Below are 12,685 nucleotides of genomic sequence, written 5' to 3'. Positions count from 1 at the left end.
TTGAATAAATTCCATACATATTCAAGCTTATTTATCACTGACACTTTGTCACACAGACTTACAACTAACACTGTTGGAAAGGTCAAGTCATGCAGTACCACTTGATATGCAGTACATCTCGGCGCAATAAATACTTTGAGAGCAATTCAACCGAGAAGAAGGGATGTGAATTGGGATGCAAAGTGCATCCGTCGTGCTCTAAGGGTAAATAGAGAAACGCAAGCGGTTCACTGTTAGCAAAATAAGTATGTTATGATGAAGATAATGATCTAACAAAACTTTTCAGCTGCAAACATCTCACCTGCTGTAATAAGACTCCACTCCGAGAGCCTCGCGGGCGCTGGCAATGTGCTGCTCCAATGAGGAGCCGCTAACCACGCCACTGACGCTTCCCTCCTGGAAGTCTGACCCTCCTTCCGATACCCCCTCGCCCAGATACACCTCGTGAAACTTCAGGATGCCTGTGGAGAGAAAATGGAGGGCAATCATGACTGTCTGCTTTCAGGTGTTTACGCAGTGAAAGTCTAATAACAAAAAAAGAATACATTCAACCATTTTCCACCTTATTTTTCTAATACGTTTCTATCACTCGCTCACGGCAGGGGGGGATATTGGATTATTTCGGCTGAAAGCTGTGAGTGAGGCGACATGTAGCAGTGCATCTGTGGAGTAAAATGAATAAAACAAATAATGTTCAATAAAAGATAAGAGTAGGCTGCCTGTGCCATCTGCTGCTTGCCATGAGAGCGCAGTTGAGCTTCAAGCAGGAGGGGAAGAGCTCACTGGGAGATGGAGTACAGGCGGTGTATGTGCGTGTGTGTGTGTGTGTGTGTGTGTGTGTGTGTGTGTGTGTGTGTGTGTGTGTGTGTGTGTGTGTGTGTGTGTGTGTGTGTGTGTGTGTGTGCGTGCGTGCATGTGTGCAAATGTGTGTGTTTGTGGGTGTGTCGGCACTGCGTACGTGCATGTCGTAGCATGTACGCTTTGCATTAAATACATTTAAATGAAGAAAACGTGTGATTCAGGTGCGTATGTGTGCACATTAAGGTCTGAAAAAACTACAGAATTTACATCAATTAAGTAATTATGACTTCAGTTGCCCTCGTTATTGACGGCAGACTCTTTGAGCTGGCCATGTTTGTGTGCCAGCTGGATGCCAGGGAATGCCAGGAAGTGACAGGCAGACGATTAGTGAGCAAGTGGCTCCCTCTTAGCCTTGGGCAATATTCAACGCTTTGAAGATCTGCACCGGTCCCAGTAGTGTTCCTCCCCTCCGTATGACTAGTGCTGGGGGGTCAAGTTCATCTGGTTGCCTGGGAGCTGGATTTGATCAAATGTTCAGGCCTTGTGGCACGGGACATGGGTCGCAGCTCTCATTTCCTCTCTTTACAACAGAGAGCAGAAGAGAGCCAAAGCACAACAAACAGTATGGCAGCCTCAGGAGTCATGTGACATGCGCCGCAAGTTCAAGTTCAGCTTTGCCTGTTCTCTTTGTGAAACTGGAATTTTTCACGAGTCACACAAAACGGGCAGCACCTTAATCTCTGTGCCTGTGCTGGTGTTAATATGTGTGTCAACAAAAGAGACTAAAAATGGTGAAGTGTACAAAGAAGTGCCAGAAGCAAGCAATGCCAAAGGAAAATGAAACGTAAACGCAAATAAAGACACCAAAAAAACAAAGAAGTCAGGGTGAAAAGAAAGAGAAATTGTGTTTTGACTTGGTGTACGAGCAAAGTGCTTTCCTGGTGACATGTGTGAAGATGTTCCTAGTGTTGTTTGGCTGTGTCACTGTTTGTGTCACAGCCGATTAGCATGGTTCACTGGCAGATGTCTTCTGGGGTGAAAGGCGTAGCAGGGGGGCAAATCCTAGCAGTGGAGTGGCAGGTGGCACTGCGGCTTGGTGTTAAAGCTGTCCTTCTTGCCCCTTCAGCTGAAAACAAGCCTCTCACTTCTAGGCTTTTTATCAGCTTTGATTTGAACAAGCAAGTGCAAGTGCATATGTTTGTGTGTGTGTGTGTAGCTGCTTAACACTTTGTACAAGAATGCTGCTTTCATACAGACAAAACACATCAGAGTTATTGACCGATTCAGTATTTTGCTCTTATCAAGAAATTGCCATTCATTTTGTGCTTGAAAAGCAATTTCAATCTTTAGGGTCTATGCTGTGTGCAAGGCACAAAAAAATCAACTTTAGCTTAATAATGATATGCGCTTAAATAAGCCGAACAAGGGGCTGAGAAAAATAAATAGGCTCTGGAATGATTTGCCCGTATAAGTACAGCTGTCAGTCATATGCTGCAGAAAAGACTGTGTTAAATAGGAAAAGAGTAATAGGAGAGCAGACAGTATATACCAAAATAAAGTTTGAGTAGTAAAACATGCAGAGTCAAAACGTACCTGCTCCTGGAGCCAGCAGCCAACTGTACAGGTACCCAGCAGCCATGGAGAAATAAAGCACCAAGGCTCTTTGGCTGTTGACTGTGTCCAAGATGTGCTCCACCGTTACTGGGGTGTAGGGGTCTGAGTCCTGCTGGCCCGTCTGCCTCTCCACCAACAGATCAGCAAAGGCTCGTGTACGACCTCGCTCTGCCACCGCCAGGGCCTCATCGTGGTGACCTGTGGTGTTTATAGGTCACACAGTTTACTAGATAAATTCCAAAAACTACTCTAAATGCACGTAAAGAGACAAAAGCAAAATAAAAATTAGTAGTGTGAGTGTATGAGAAGTGTGTGTTGGCATACCTAGGCTGACAAGGACCCTTTGGAGAGCCTGGTAGCAGGAGGTTTGCAGGTCAAACAGAGAAAGTTTATAGTCGGTGCTGTGTTGAGCTTCATGGCGGATGGTTTCAAACAGTGCAGATGCCCGGTAGAGCTGTGGATAAAGACGAACAACAATATTTTCCATAATTCTTTTTGTGTCCATTTACAAGGAGATATAACGGAAAAATATAACAAGACAGACTGCATGACTGAGGGTCAAGGGTGGTCCTGTGTGGCACCAGGACTGCCTCTGCTGTAGGTTTGATTCAAATTGAACAGACCACACTGAAAATATAGGCAGTCATGATGCTATTAGAAGGACCTTATGAATAAAAATGCCTACCAGCCGCTGTGTGCATGATTACGCTTTCAGACACAGTCATTTTGGCCACTAGATGGCAGCATCCCACCTCAAAGGTCCATCACTGACCAGCCTTTCCTTCACTAGTGTTTCTCTCTCAGCAGAGGAAAGTACTGTACTGTAGCTTGATGAATGACCATCAGACACAAGTAAAGCGCTCTGCAGCTCTTATTCGCCAGGACACTGGAAAGGGCAGTGAGAAGCTAAACAATTACCTGGGCATCTTGGATAGACAGCATCCAAGGAAACAAATGCTTTGTGAATTCAATAGGCCTGTCTGTCTTATTGGGCCTTTCTATTCAATGCCAGACATTGGATTGAAGGAAGGAGAGAGACAATGGAGAGGTGGGGTGGCAGTCAGTGTTGCACACTGGCCAAGCAAAGCTGGCCAGGATTGCTGATTCATGGGAGCCTTTATTGATTTCCTATTTCTGCACCTATAGCAGCCCTGTGGGATGACTGGACTGCTATAGAGCCACTCTCCAGGAGTCCTGGGGCCAGCAGAGAGGGTAAAACACTCACACGGGTGGACCATAGTTCATACGAGACAAAGAGCTGCAGTGGAGAAAAGGTTGTTGGTATGGATTAAATGGATTCTATCAGCACTGTGGCTTTGATAGGACAAATAGGAGCAGGAAGAGTGTGTGCATTTCTTGGGAGCACGCATACAGTTTATGCATACAGTGTGGCTCATCTGGCATATCCCAAGGTCATGCAGAAAAAGTGTGTCAGAGGAAGTGAAGGGGGAGCACAGAGATCAACGCAGATTCTGTGAGTTCTGCTGCATTAGTGCTAGTAGTCAGAGCTGCTAGTCTCAGGCTGATTTTGCAGATAGGGCTGTGGGCTGATTGCTGCAGTGCCAGTTTAATCTGTTCGGCTTGCAGACATCCCTTTAAGAGTGGAAAAAAAATCGCCCAGCGCCTTTTCTTCTGGCCTGACCTGTCCTGGCACAGATGAAAAGGGAACAATCCCAAAAGTGCTGCGTCCACAGTGACTTGCTTGGCTGCGCTACAGGTATAATCTGCTACATTCTTCAGCTGCTGTGCATTCAGATCGCACCCCCTTGTTTTACTGTCACTAACGCGGCTTTTATCTGACATGTTAAGTGAATGTCAATGTCACGCTGAATCGGTAACGTGAGCAGAGTTTGATACAAGCAGCCCTCTAATGATTTTTAGAAAATAACCTCCCTGGGGAAACTCTCATCCTCTGTGGCAGATGATATCAGACGTAAAGGATTGTAATCTACAGCGCACCACCGATATTTAAGTAAGAACGAATTTATTGATTCACGTTTGCCGAGATATGAACGTGAGTGCTTCTCAGAGGAAGCGTGCATTCAGATGGCTGATTAGAATCAGGACACGTCGGTCTGTATGTCACGGTGAACACTGGGATCAGAGCGAGGCTGGTAAAATACAATTAACTTTAAATATATAAAGAATGAGGAACATGAGGTCAAGTTCTCTCGGTCTGTACCTATGGATGCTTTATAAATGTAAATACAAGCCTTTACAATTGTGGTATGAAGTGGGTCAGGGTATTTACCAAGGTCATGTGCAGCGACAGGGCAGCTCATGAATAACCATTTGATCTATACACTGAGGACAACAGTGTCCTTTCCCACCACCAATTCACCCTGAGGGCTACAAGCTGACATGGAGTAAAAAAAAAAAAACTTAAACATAGCTGTGGTACAAAGGACTGGATCGCAGTTGGTTGCAACAAGGATAACACAATGTTAACATGGACTGTTAGGGTCTGAAGGTCAAGCATTAAACTGGAAAGCAAAGATGCAGTGGAAAATATGTTGCATTGGCTTGTTAGAATAATATTTTGCTTTAATTGAACACAAATTCCTCACTATGACTCATGAGCACTCAGCCTCTGTTGTAGACACCACCTTGGTTCAGTCTTTCTTTCCCGGCTCTTGTTACAGATAATTGCAAACAGACAAAGTTACTTTTTGAAAAGTATGATGCAAGACCGAAAAACAAAGCTATCTGGGTCACATGGGTGTAAGTCGTGTGCGTGTATCATAACAAAAATGTTTTGGACTAGATTTAGAAAATGAAAGCAGCTGAAAAACATCCCTACAGACACACGTGACAGCCACTGCTGTTGGCTCACTGTTCACAGACTTGTGTGTGGATACACAAGTCACGGAAAAAAAAAAATCAAATCTTGAGCTGCAGTGTGGACAGACTGCAAAGAGAGACGTTAAGGGGATATTCCATGCTTGCCAGGTGGGCAGTGGGCTGAAGAGGAGCGAATATGTGTGTGATGCACAGGCTTGGGGCTCCTGAGACCATGCACATAGATAAAAAAAAATAAAAAATCTTCACTCATCTGTCGCCTGTCTGCTGAGATGACAGCATTTACCAGCTCAACAGACTCTCCCCAGCATATTGCCAGCAGCAGCGTTCAAGCTCTACAACCAACTCTCCTTTCTTCCCCTCCTGTTGTTCTTTCTGAGCTCTTTCTTTCACCGTAGGAGCATTACTGAAAACTTATATTCCACCCTCACTGTGTTTGGACATCTACTTCCACCTCTCATTTGTAATCTTTGCAGACCTGTAAGCCAACAGATGTGGGCTTATTGGAGGTCAGTTTTAACTACAAGAGGTGGATATTTGTTGGAGGGAGTCCAGATGGAGAGGAGAGGAGAGGAGAGGAGAGGAGAGGAGAGGAGAGGAGAGGAGAGGAGAGGAGAGGAGAGGAGAGGAGAGGAGAGGAGAGGAGAGGAGAGGAGAGGAGAGGAGAGGAGAGGAGAGGAGAGGAGAGGAGAGGAGAGGAGAGGAGAGGAGAGGAGAGGAGAGGAGAGGAGAGGAGAGGAGAGGAGAGGAGAGGAGAGGAGAGACTCTACCTGATGCTGGGCCTCCTCCAGATTCCCACTGGCCCACAGAGAGAGTCCTAGACGATGGCGGATCTTCGCCTCGTCTTCACGCCGAGCCAGCTGCTCTGCAAGCCGCAGACCTGTCAGAAAAGGGGAAAAGGGAGCAGATGAGAGGGAGAGGAGAGTAAAAATTATTCAGAGCAGGCAGACTGTTAGGTATATTTCAGAGTAACAGATGTAAGCATAGCGTGGTACTGATGTTCTGACAGCGAACAGGTTTGGGTATTTGGCCTCAGTTGTAAGATGCTGCTCACACTGGTTCTAAAACACACACACACACACACACACACACACACACACACACACACACACACACACACACACACACACACGCTTCTGCCAGAGTGGGTGTTAGAGCACTTATCGGGCTGCATAGTAATCAATGCTGAGGATCGACTGGCTGAGCAAACACAAACACACGCCTAATGCTTGCATAAAATAAGCCACACAATATCATGAAGATGTCTCCAAATATTTGCAAACACAGTGATGAGACAATAATAGACTGAATGCAAACACGCAGCCTACTTTGTGACATTTTGTTTGAGAGACTTTCCGACTTTGTTTGGGAAGCCAGGGGAGGTCTGACTGTGCATGTGTATGTAGGTGTGTACGTTCAGTAAGTGTGCCTGTGTCACATCACCTGGCGAGTGCACAGTTTGTTTTTCACGTCCAATTCCTCAGGCGGTGATGCGTATGTCACATCTTTGCGTGTGTCCTGAGTCTGCCTGCCGAGTACCCGGTTCTACCCAATTACCGAGATGAAAATGCCACTCCACAGAGGACAACGATGAAAGAAAAAAAATAAAAATAAACAAGTGACAGCTGCCGGGCCACACATAGCCCACAAGGTGCTAAATGCACAGCAGGAATTCTGCAGTTTGCAATGGCTCATGCACAGTCTCCCTTAACGCGGGCTCTGCATTTGCAAGTCTATTCTCGCTTGCGTGATGGAGGGGTCTAAACATGCTTTTGGTCAAAGAGAGGAGAAAATGGGCCAAGCCACCCTCGCCCGAGTCTGCTTTTCTCTGCATTCCTGGAAAACAGTCTGTGGCTGGACCAGATAAGCCAAGAACAGAGAGCGTGACCTGAAAAAGCCAGGCTATTCCGCAAGAGCAGCACACCACGCAACCATAGACTTCATGGCTCCTCCATGGCCACGCTAGCAGGCAGCCTTTGAAGCCTGCAACAGTCTCCCCTCTCTTCCTTATCTTTCTGCACGCCCTCCCTCTGCCAGCCTGCCTGCCCTCTTCCCCCATGCATCCGCTGTGCTCCTCTCTCCCTATACCTCCTGTATTCATTTACTCATCTCCGTGCCTGTGTCTCCGTGCCCTCCCTTCGCTCTCTACCTGTTTCATCTTTACCGTGGTGGCAGTGCTTGCGGGGGACCCGGCACTGCTTAGGGCTCATTAGGCACTGGAGCAAGAGAGAGGAAACAGATCTAAATTATCCTTTTCATTCTCTGACAGCCTCAACCCTCACTCATCTCAACTCTGGCTCCGAGCCTTTCATCTGCACGTACACACAGATGCACACACACACACATGCACACGCACGCACACACACACACACAACTGAAAGCCTTTCTTTCTCTGAGCTGCTCTGTGATAGTTCTTTATGATCAAGCCTGAATGTCAACCAACTCTATGTTTTCTTTATTCTCCAGCTGACAGTGAAATAATACATGTGAATTATGACTCATGCCGATCCCCGTCCTTCCCCTCCACCCGGCTGCCATCCTCCTTCTTTCCCTCTACGTCTTCTTCCCTCCCTAACTCTCTCATTCCCTCTGTATCATTCAGTGTCTGTCACTGTCACCGTGCGTGCCTTTGGTGCGCCCTGCAGGCACAGTCACGTAGCGGCGGCTGACATGAGGATGTGGCCGTGGCTGGCTGCACCCTGAAGAGCAACTAGAGAACACTTTAAAGGCTGCTTGACAGCTGGGTGAGAGATCTTCTGCAGCCCCGGAGGCCCACGCACCTCCGCCTTCAGACACCGCACACGCATTCGCACGCACTGCATAACCGCAAAGCGCACTGGGCTGCGAACAGATACACACACACACACACACGACACCTGACAACACGCTGCCCTTTGATCATGACCACATACGGAACAGTGAACAGTGTGTGAGATATTATTTAAAAATGAGGATAACAGCGCACATTTTCGCACAATCTCCCCAGGGGAGACGGCGCTGCTGATGTGGCGCCGGACTGTACAGATGGAAAGTGCCACAAATAGTTGAGTACCAGACGAAAATATAAAAAAAGCGAGAAAGAGAAGTGCAATCCTTCATCCCTCTCTCACCTCAGCGCAGCCGGCCAGTTGGGCACTGAAGTGGCTGCGAATGTCAGACACAGAAATCACCTACTAGATGTCACAAAGTTGTATGAAGAGGGGTTTCTGAGGCGATCCACAAATCCAACATACGGTTCAGACAGAGCATAAATCCTGCTTATGTGTAACACGAGCTATTTCTGATGGAAAAACACAATCCTAGAGACATTTTTACAACACAAACACTACATTTTCTCTGATATTGACACATAAATGTACCCAATTTGAATGAATAAATATTTTCCTCAGGCCTTTGTTATATAATGAAAATATTAATGATGACAAGAATATGGATCATATAATATTGAAGACACATCCAATCCTACTTGAAATTCATCCTGCATAAACAAAATTCTACGACGTTGCTAACTGCATGGTTCTAAAGCAGGATTGGCGTTTTCATTACGTTGAGACCTAGATATCGGTATTTGTGGAACCTCGCTTAATAATTTATGAGATAGTGGAAAGCTAGGATAATTCCTTTTTTCAGCTTTTTAAATAATATTCTTTGAAATATATCCACTTAAGGTGAAAGATTCAGTCTCTTCTGAGTCTAAGGAGAGAAAAAACTAATCCGAGCACAAAGATAAGTCTATCTATGGCTCTCTATGCTACCAGCCCTGCCACTTTAACAGCCACCAAAATTCAACATTTACAGCATAAAAATAGTAGCACTGAAAACTGTGAAAGGATGCCTACAAATGATGATGACTGGTCCAGATATTCTGAGATACAGATACATATCATCCAACTGCATTTAGTTATAGATGCCTCCTGACAAAATCTTCAAAGACCTAACAACATGAATATATTTTATTAGAATTCTGCATCAGTTCTGCTTGTGTATCATGTAAAGGATTTATATCACTGTAAGAAATAGTCCTCTAAAATACACCATGTTTGACAATCTACAATATTTGTCTCCAACACACAATTAAGGCTCTATTTACATAAGCTTATTCATCCAGCTGAGTTTGCATATGGGAATTTATCATCCCATATAATTTTGCTTCTTGCATACAACACAAATACTATTAATAGAGTACTTTAAATAAATATTTACTGTAATTTTGTTCAAAATAGCAGCCACAATGCATGTGTGCTGTATATCAGAATATGTAAATTAAATAAGGTCAAATAATGTATAAATTTAAATATGCATACAGTATATGACTACTGGATTTTATCCATAAAGAGATATGGATTTCATATTTATTCATGTATATGTTATGTCACTTATTTAATCCTGGCTTACATATTAGGCATCTGATACATTAAAAAATCCTTTTGTAGGTTAATATTGTCTTTTCATTAGTTAGTTCCTTCAGTTATTCCATAAACCTAGCTTGGAGAAGCTGTAATACCTCCATTAGTCGCTACAATGACTGCATTGATTTAATGACAACATTGATTGTGTTAATCGTTATAAAGTGCATCTTGGTGTGAAATGACTCTTTTGTTTAAGCTTGAGAAAGTGCAGTGTTCTACAATGTAACATTACAGGAACATAACTTGGGGATTAGTGTGAACTCTTTAAGTGACAGAAAACTCTGTCTGCCCATCAACACCTAATTGGTATCTCTTATGTCTTCCACTGTAGGCTTATCATTATGTATCACTGCACAACACAGAAAAACCATCAGATACACGTATAGAAACGCATGCAGTGATTTGGAGGTCACATGTTGTCAAGAATGTCTGCGCTAGTTTGGCGCTGCATTTCTATCTCTCCTTCCAATTAATCTTTTTTGGGAAACAAAAACAAAAAACAAGCAGTGCAGCATGAAGGATAAAAAAAAAAACATAGCAGCAAAAGAGGGTGGAAAAAAAATAGAAAAACTGAAAGGAAAAAAACCCTGCCAACTTTTTGGTCTGGGTAGGTTGGCCAGAAATAATTGGCTGTCAAGGATAGTGAAGGCACTGTGCTTTTTCACAGCCAGACCAAGGAACAAAACAAGGACAGTGTGGGGGACAACAGGAGGACAGGGTGGAGACAGAATGGCCTGTCGCCTCTGTTTCCATTAAAGCTCAACAAGCAGGCCTGCAGAGGGTGTATGGGTCACTGCAGGCCCAACTAACTCTAATACAGTCGACGGAGGAGAAACAGAGGAGATTTATTCCTGTTCCTTTGCATTCACTCCCTGCAGGGTGAAATACACAAATGCCCTCTTACTCCAATTTTCTGGGATTCAAACAGGGTCTGGGTCGTAACACCGTGGGTGTGCCCGAGCATGAAGTCTGTCAATGGACATGGGCAAGGCTGGCAGTGTGGACGTTCAGGTCACACATATGAATGCTTCCACTTATCACATCTTCAGTGACAGACACTTCCGGCACTGTCACTGACATAATGAATTTTCAAGAGGCCACGCTGCAGGTTTTTATTTCACCATAATCTGTAGGGAACAATGAAGCGTGAGAGGCAGGAGTCTGACAGCCACTGCGTGAAAAGATCCTTTGGCAGCTTGCTGTAAAAGAACCCTCTGAGAAAGTAGATACAGAAGTGTGAAAAACAGCTAGCAGTAAACAGGAAAAATGCCCTGGCATGCATTCTGAAAGATTTGCACAGACATACACACACAAATGCTGGTATACCTATACAACTCAGAAGACAACACAGATGCATAATATGCGCACAAAATCCCCCTGTGCACTTATAACACATAAGCACAAAAGCCTAAACACACACACACATGCACGCAGACTAATAAAAATGTGGCAAAGGCTTAGCAACAAATAGGCTCTGAATTTCATATTCATGAATTCACAAACTCTAAGCCTATCAGCTCAGGCAACAAAGGCAATCCTCTCCCTTATTCCCCCTGACTCACTCACCTTCCTGCAGGTACATGACAGCTTGTGAGTAGTTTTGCAGTGCGTGGTGTGTTCTCCCCAAGCTGCCATAGGCCAGTGTCTTGGCAGCCAAGTCATTAGTCTGTGCCGCGACACTTAGGTGCTGTTCCTGGAACACGACCGCCCGCTCATAGTTTCCTAGCGACTCGTAAGTAAGGCCTAAGTTGCCATAAGCTCGGGCCTGGCGTGTGGTGCTGCCGGCTTCCTCTGCAATCTCCAGGTCACTTTGGTGGCATCGCAGGGCCGTCTCATACTCTCCCATAGCTTGATACACGACGCCCAAACCGCAGCTGGCATCACCCTCCAGTAGTCTGTCCTGGGTGTCACGAGCAATGGCCAGCTGACGCTCCAAACAGGAGATGGCCTGCTCGTAGTTGCCCAGTTGGCTGTGGAGTGCCCCCAGTTCACCGTAGGCCTGAGCCTTGCCTCCGCACTCCCCCAGCTCATGAGCCACCACTAGCCGTTTCTCAAAGCACACCAGAGACTGCTGTAGGTTTCCCATTGCCCTGCAGATGAAGAGAGAAAGAAAGCGGTTGGTAGAGTTATGTAGTGAGATATTTAAGGTACAGTAGACAACAGAGGCGAGTGCAAAATCATTTAAATGTAAAATTACTCAAAACTGCATCCACTTTCAGTAATTGTATTCCTCTAATTTAAACAATAAAGTATTTGCAGCTATGGAAAATTTAAAAATTGCAATTTAGATTTACTGTACTGAAATACTGGGCCCACAGTAGGAACTCAGTGTAACAAAAGCAAGTATGGCTTTCATTAAAGGATTCTAATCTTTTTTTTTTTTTTTTTTTTTTTTAAATAAATATGAAAGAGAAAGGGGGATGTGTTGCTCTACTTTTTTCCTTAAAATACCCAAAAGATGTTCTGTTGGATTCAGATCAGGCAACTTACTTGGCCGTATCATCACACTCCTGTCTCTGTGCTTCATTGTCAGCACTATGCACTAACTGTGGTAGTGACGGTCAGGTTTCTGCCAAACACACTGAACCATACAATTATCTGACCAACAAATATGCTCCCAACATTCACTGTTCATACACTGTACATAGGGGCTGACATAATGCAATGTCCTTTGCATTGTCTGACCTCTCACAGAAAGTCCAATTTCCATTTATAACCCATGTGTTAAGTATGAAGCACTCGCTAGAGATCGATCGCGCAAGGAGGACAGCAACTACGTCTCTGCTTAATGCTACTATGGCTATTTCTATATTGTGTAATCACTGCTGCAGCTGTGTTTTGACTGATTTTTAGATGGTCACCCATCTTACTTGTACATCTTTGTGAAGTCTCATAATCAGCTCTGCCTCTGCTTTTTCCAATGTGGAGCTACGCTGCAGACATGCAGACACAACATACAAATCCAAAACTGAGGAAGTTCTGGTGTTGACAGGTGATTTTACAACCATGTGTATGCAGTTAGAATCACTGGAAATCAATGGTGAACTCATATGTGCTTCAGT

General features: G+C 44.7%; 1 protein-coding gene across 3 annotated transcripts in view; it reads right to left on the bottom strand.

Moving 5' to 3' along the window:
• LOC111580372 (tetratricopeptide repeat protein 28) overlaps positions 1–12,685 on the bottom strand; it is a 179,127-nt gene that overhangs the window by 12,543 nt on the left and 153,899 nt on the right. For all 3 annotated transcript variants that reach the window (XM_023288096.3, XM_023288097.3, XM_023288099.3), the window contains 5 exons: positions 11,190–11,713; positions 5,985–6,094; positions 2,740–2,869; positions 2,395–2,613; positions 302–461 (listed from right to left, as the gene is read on the bottom strand). In XM_023288096.3, the coding sequence (XP_023143864.1) occupies positions 302–461; positions 2,395–2,613; positions 2,740–2,869; positions 5,985–6,094; positions 11,190–11,713 (1,143 nt within the window). The remainder of the gene's footprint in view (positions 1–301; positions 462–2,394; positions 2,614–2,739; positions 2,870–5,984; positions 6,095–11,189; positions 11,714–12,685) is intronic.

Source organism: Amphiprion ocellaris, chromosome 6 (assembly GCF_022539595.1).
Source record: "Amphiprion ocellaris isolate individual 3 ecotype Okinawa chromosome 6, ASM2253959v1, whole genome shotgun sequence".
In the NCBI taxonomy this organism is placed as follows: domain Eukaryota; kingdom Metazoa; phylum Chordata; class Actinopteri; family Pomacentridae; genus Amphiprion; species Amphiprion ocellaris.
This window is presented reverse-complemented; position numbering and strand designations above follow the sequence as displayed.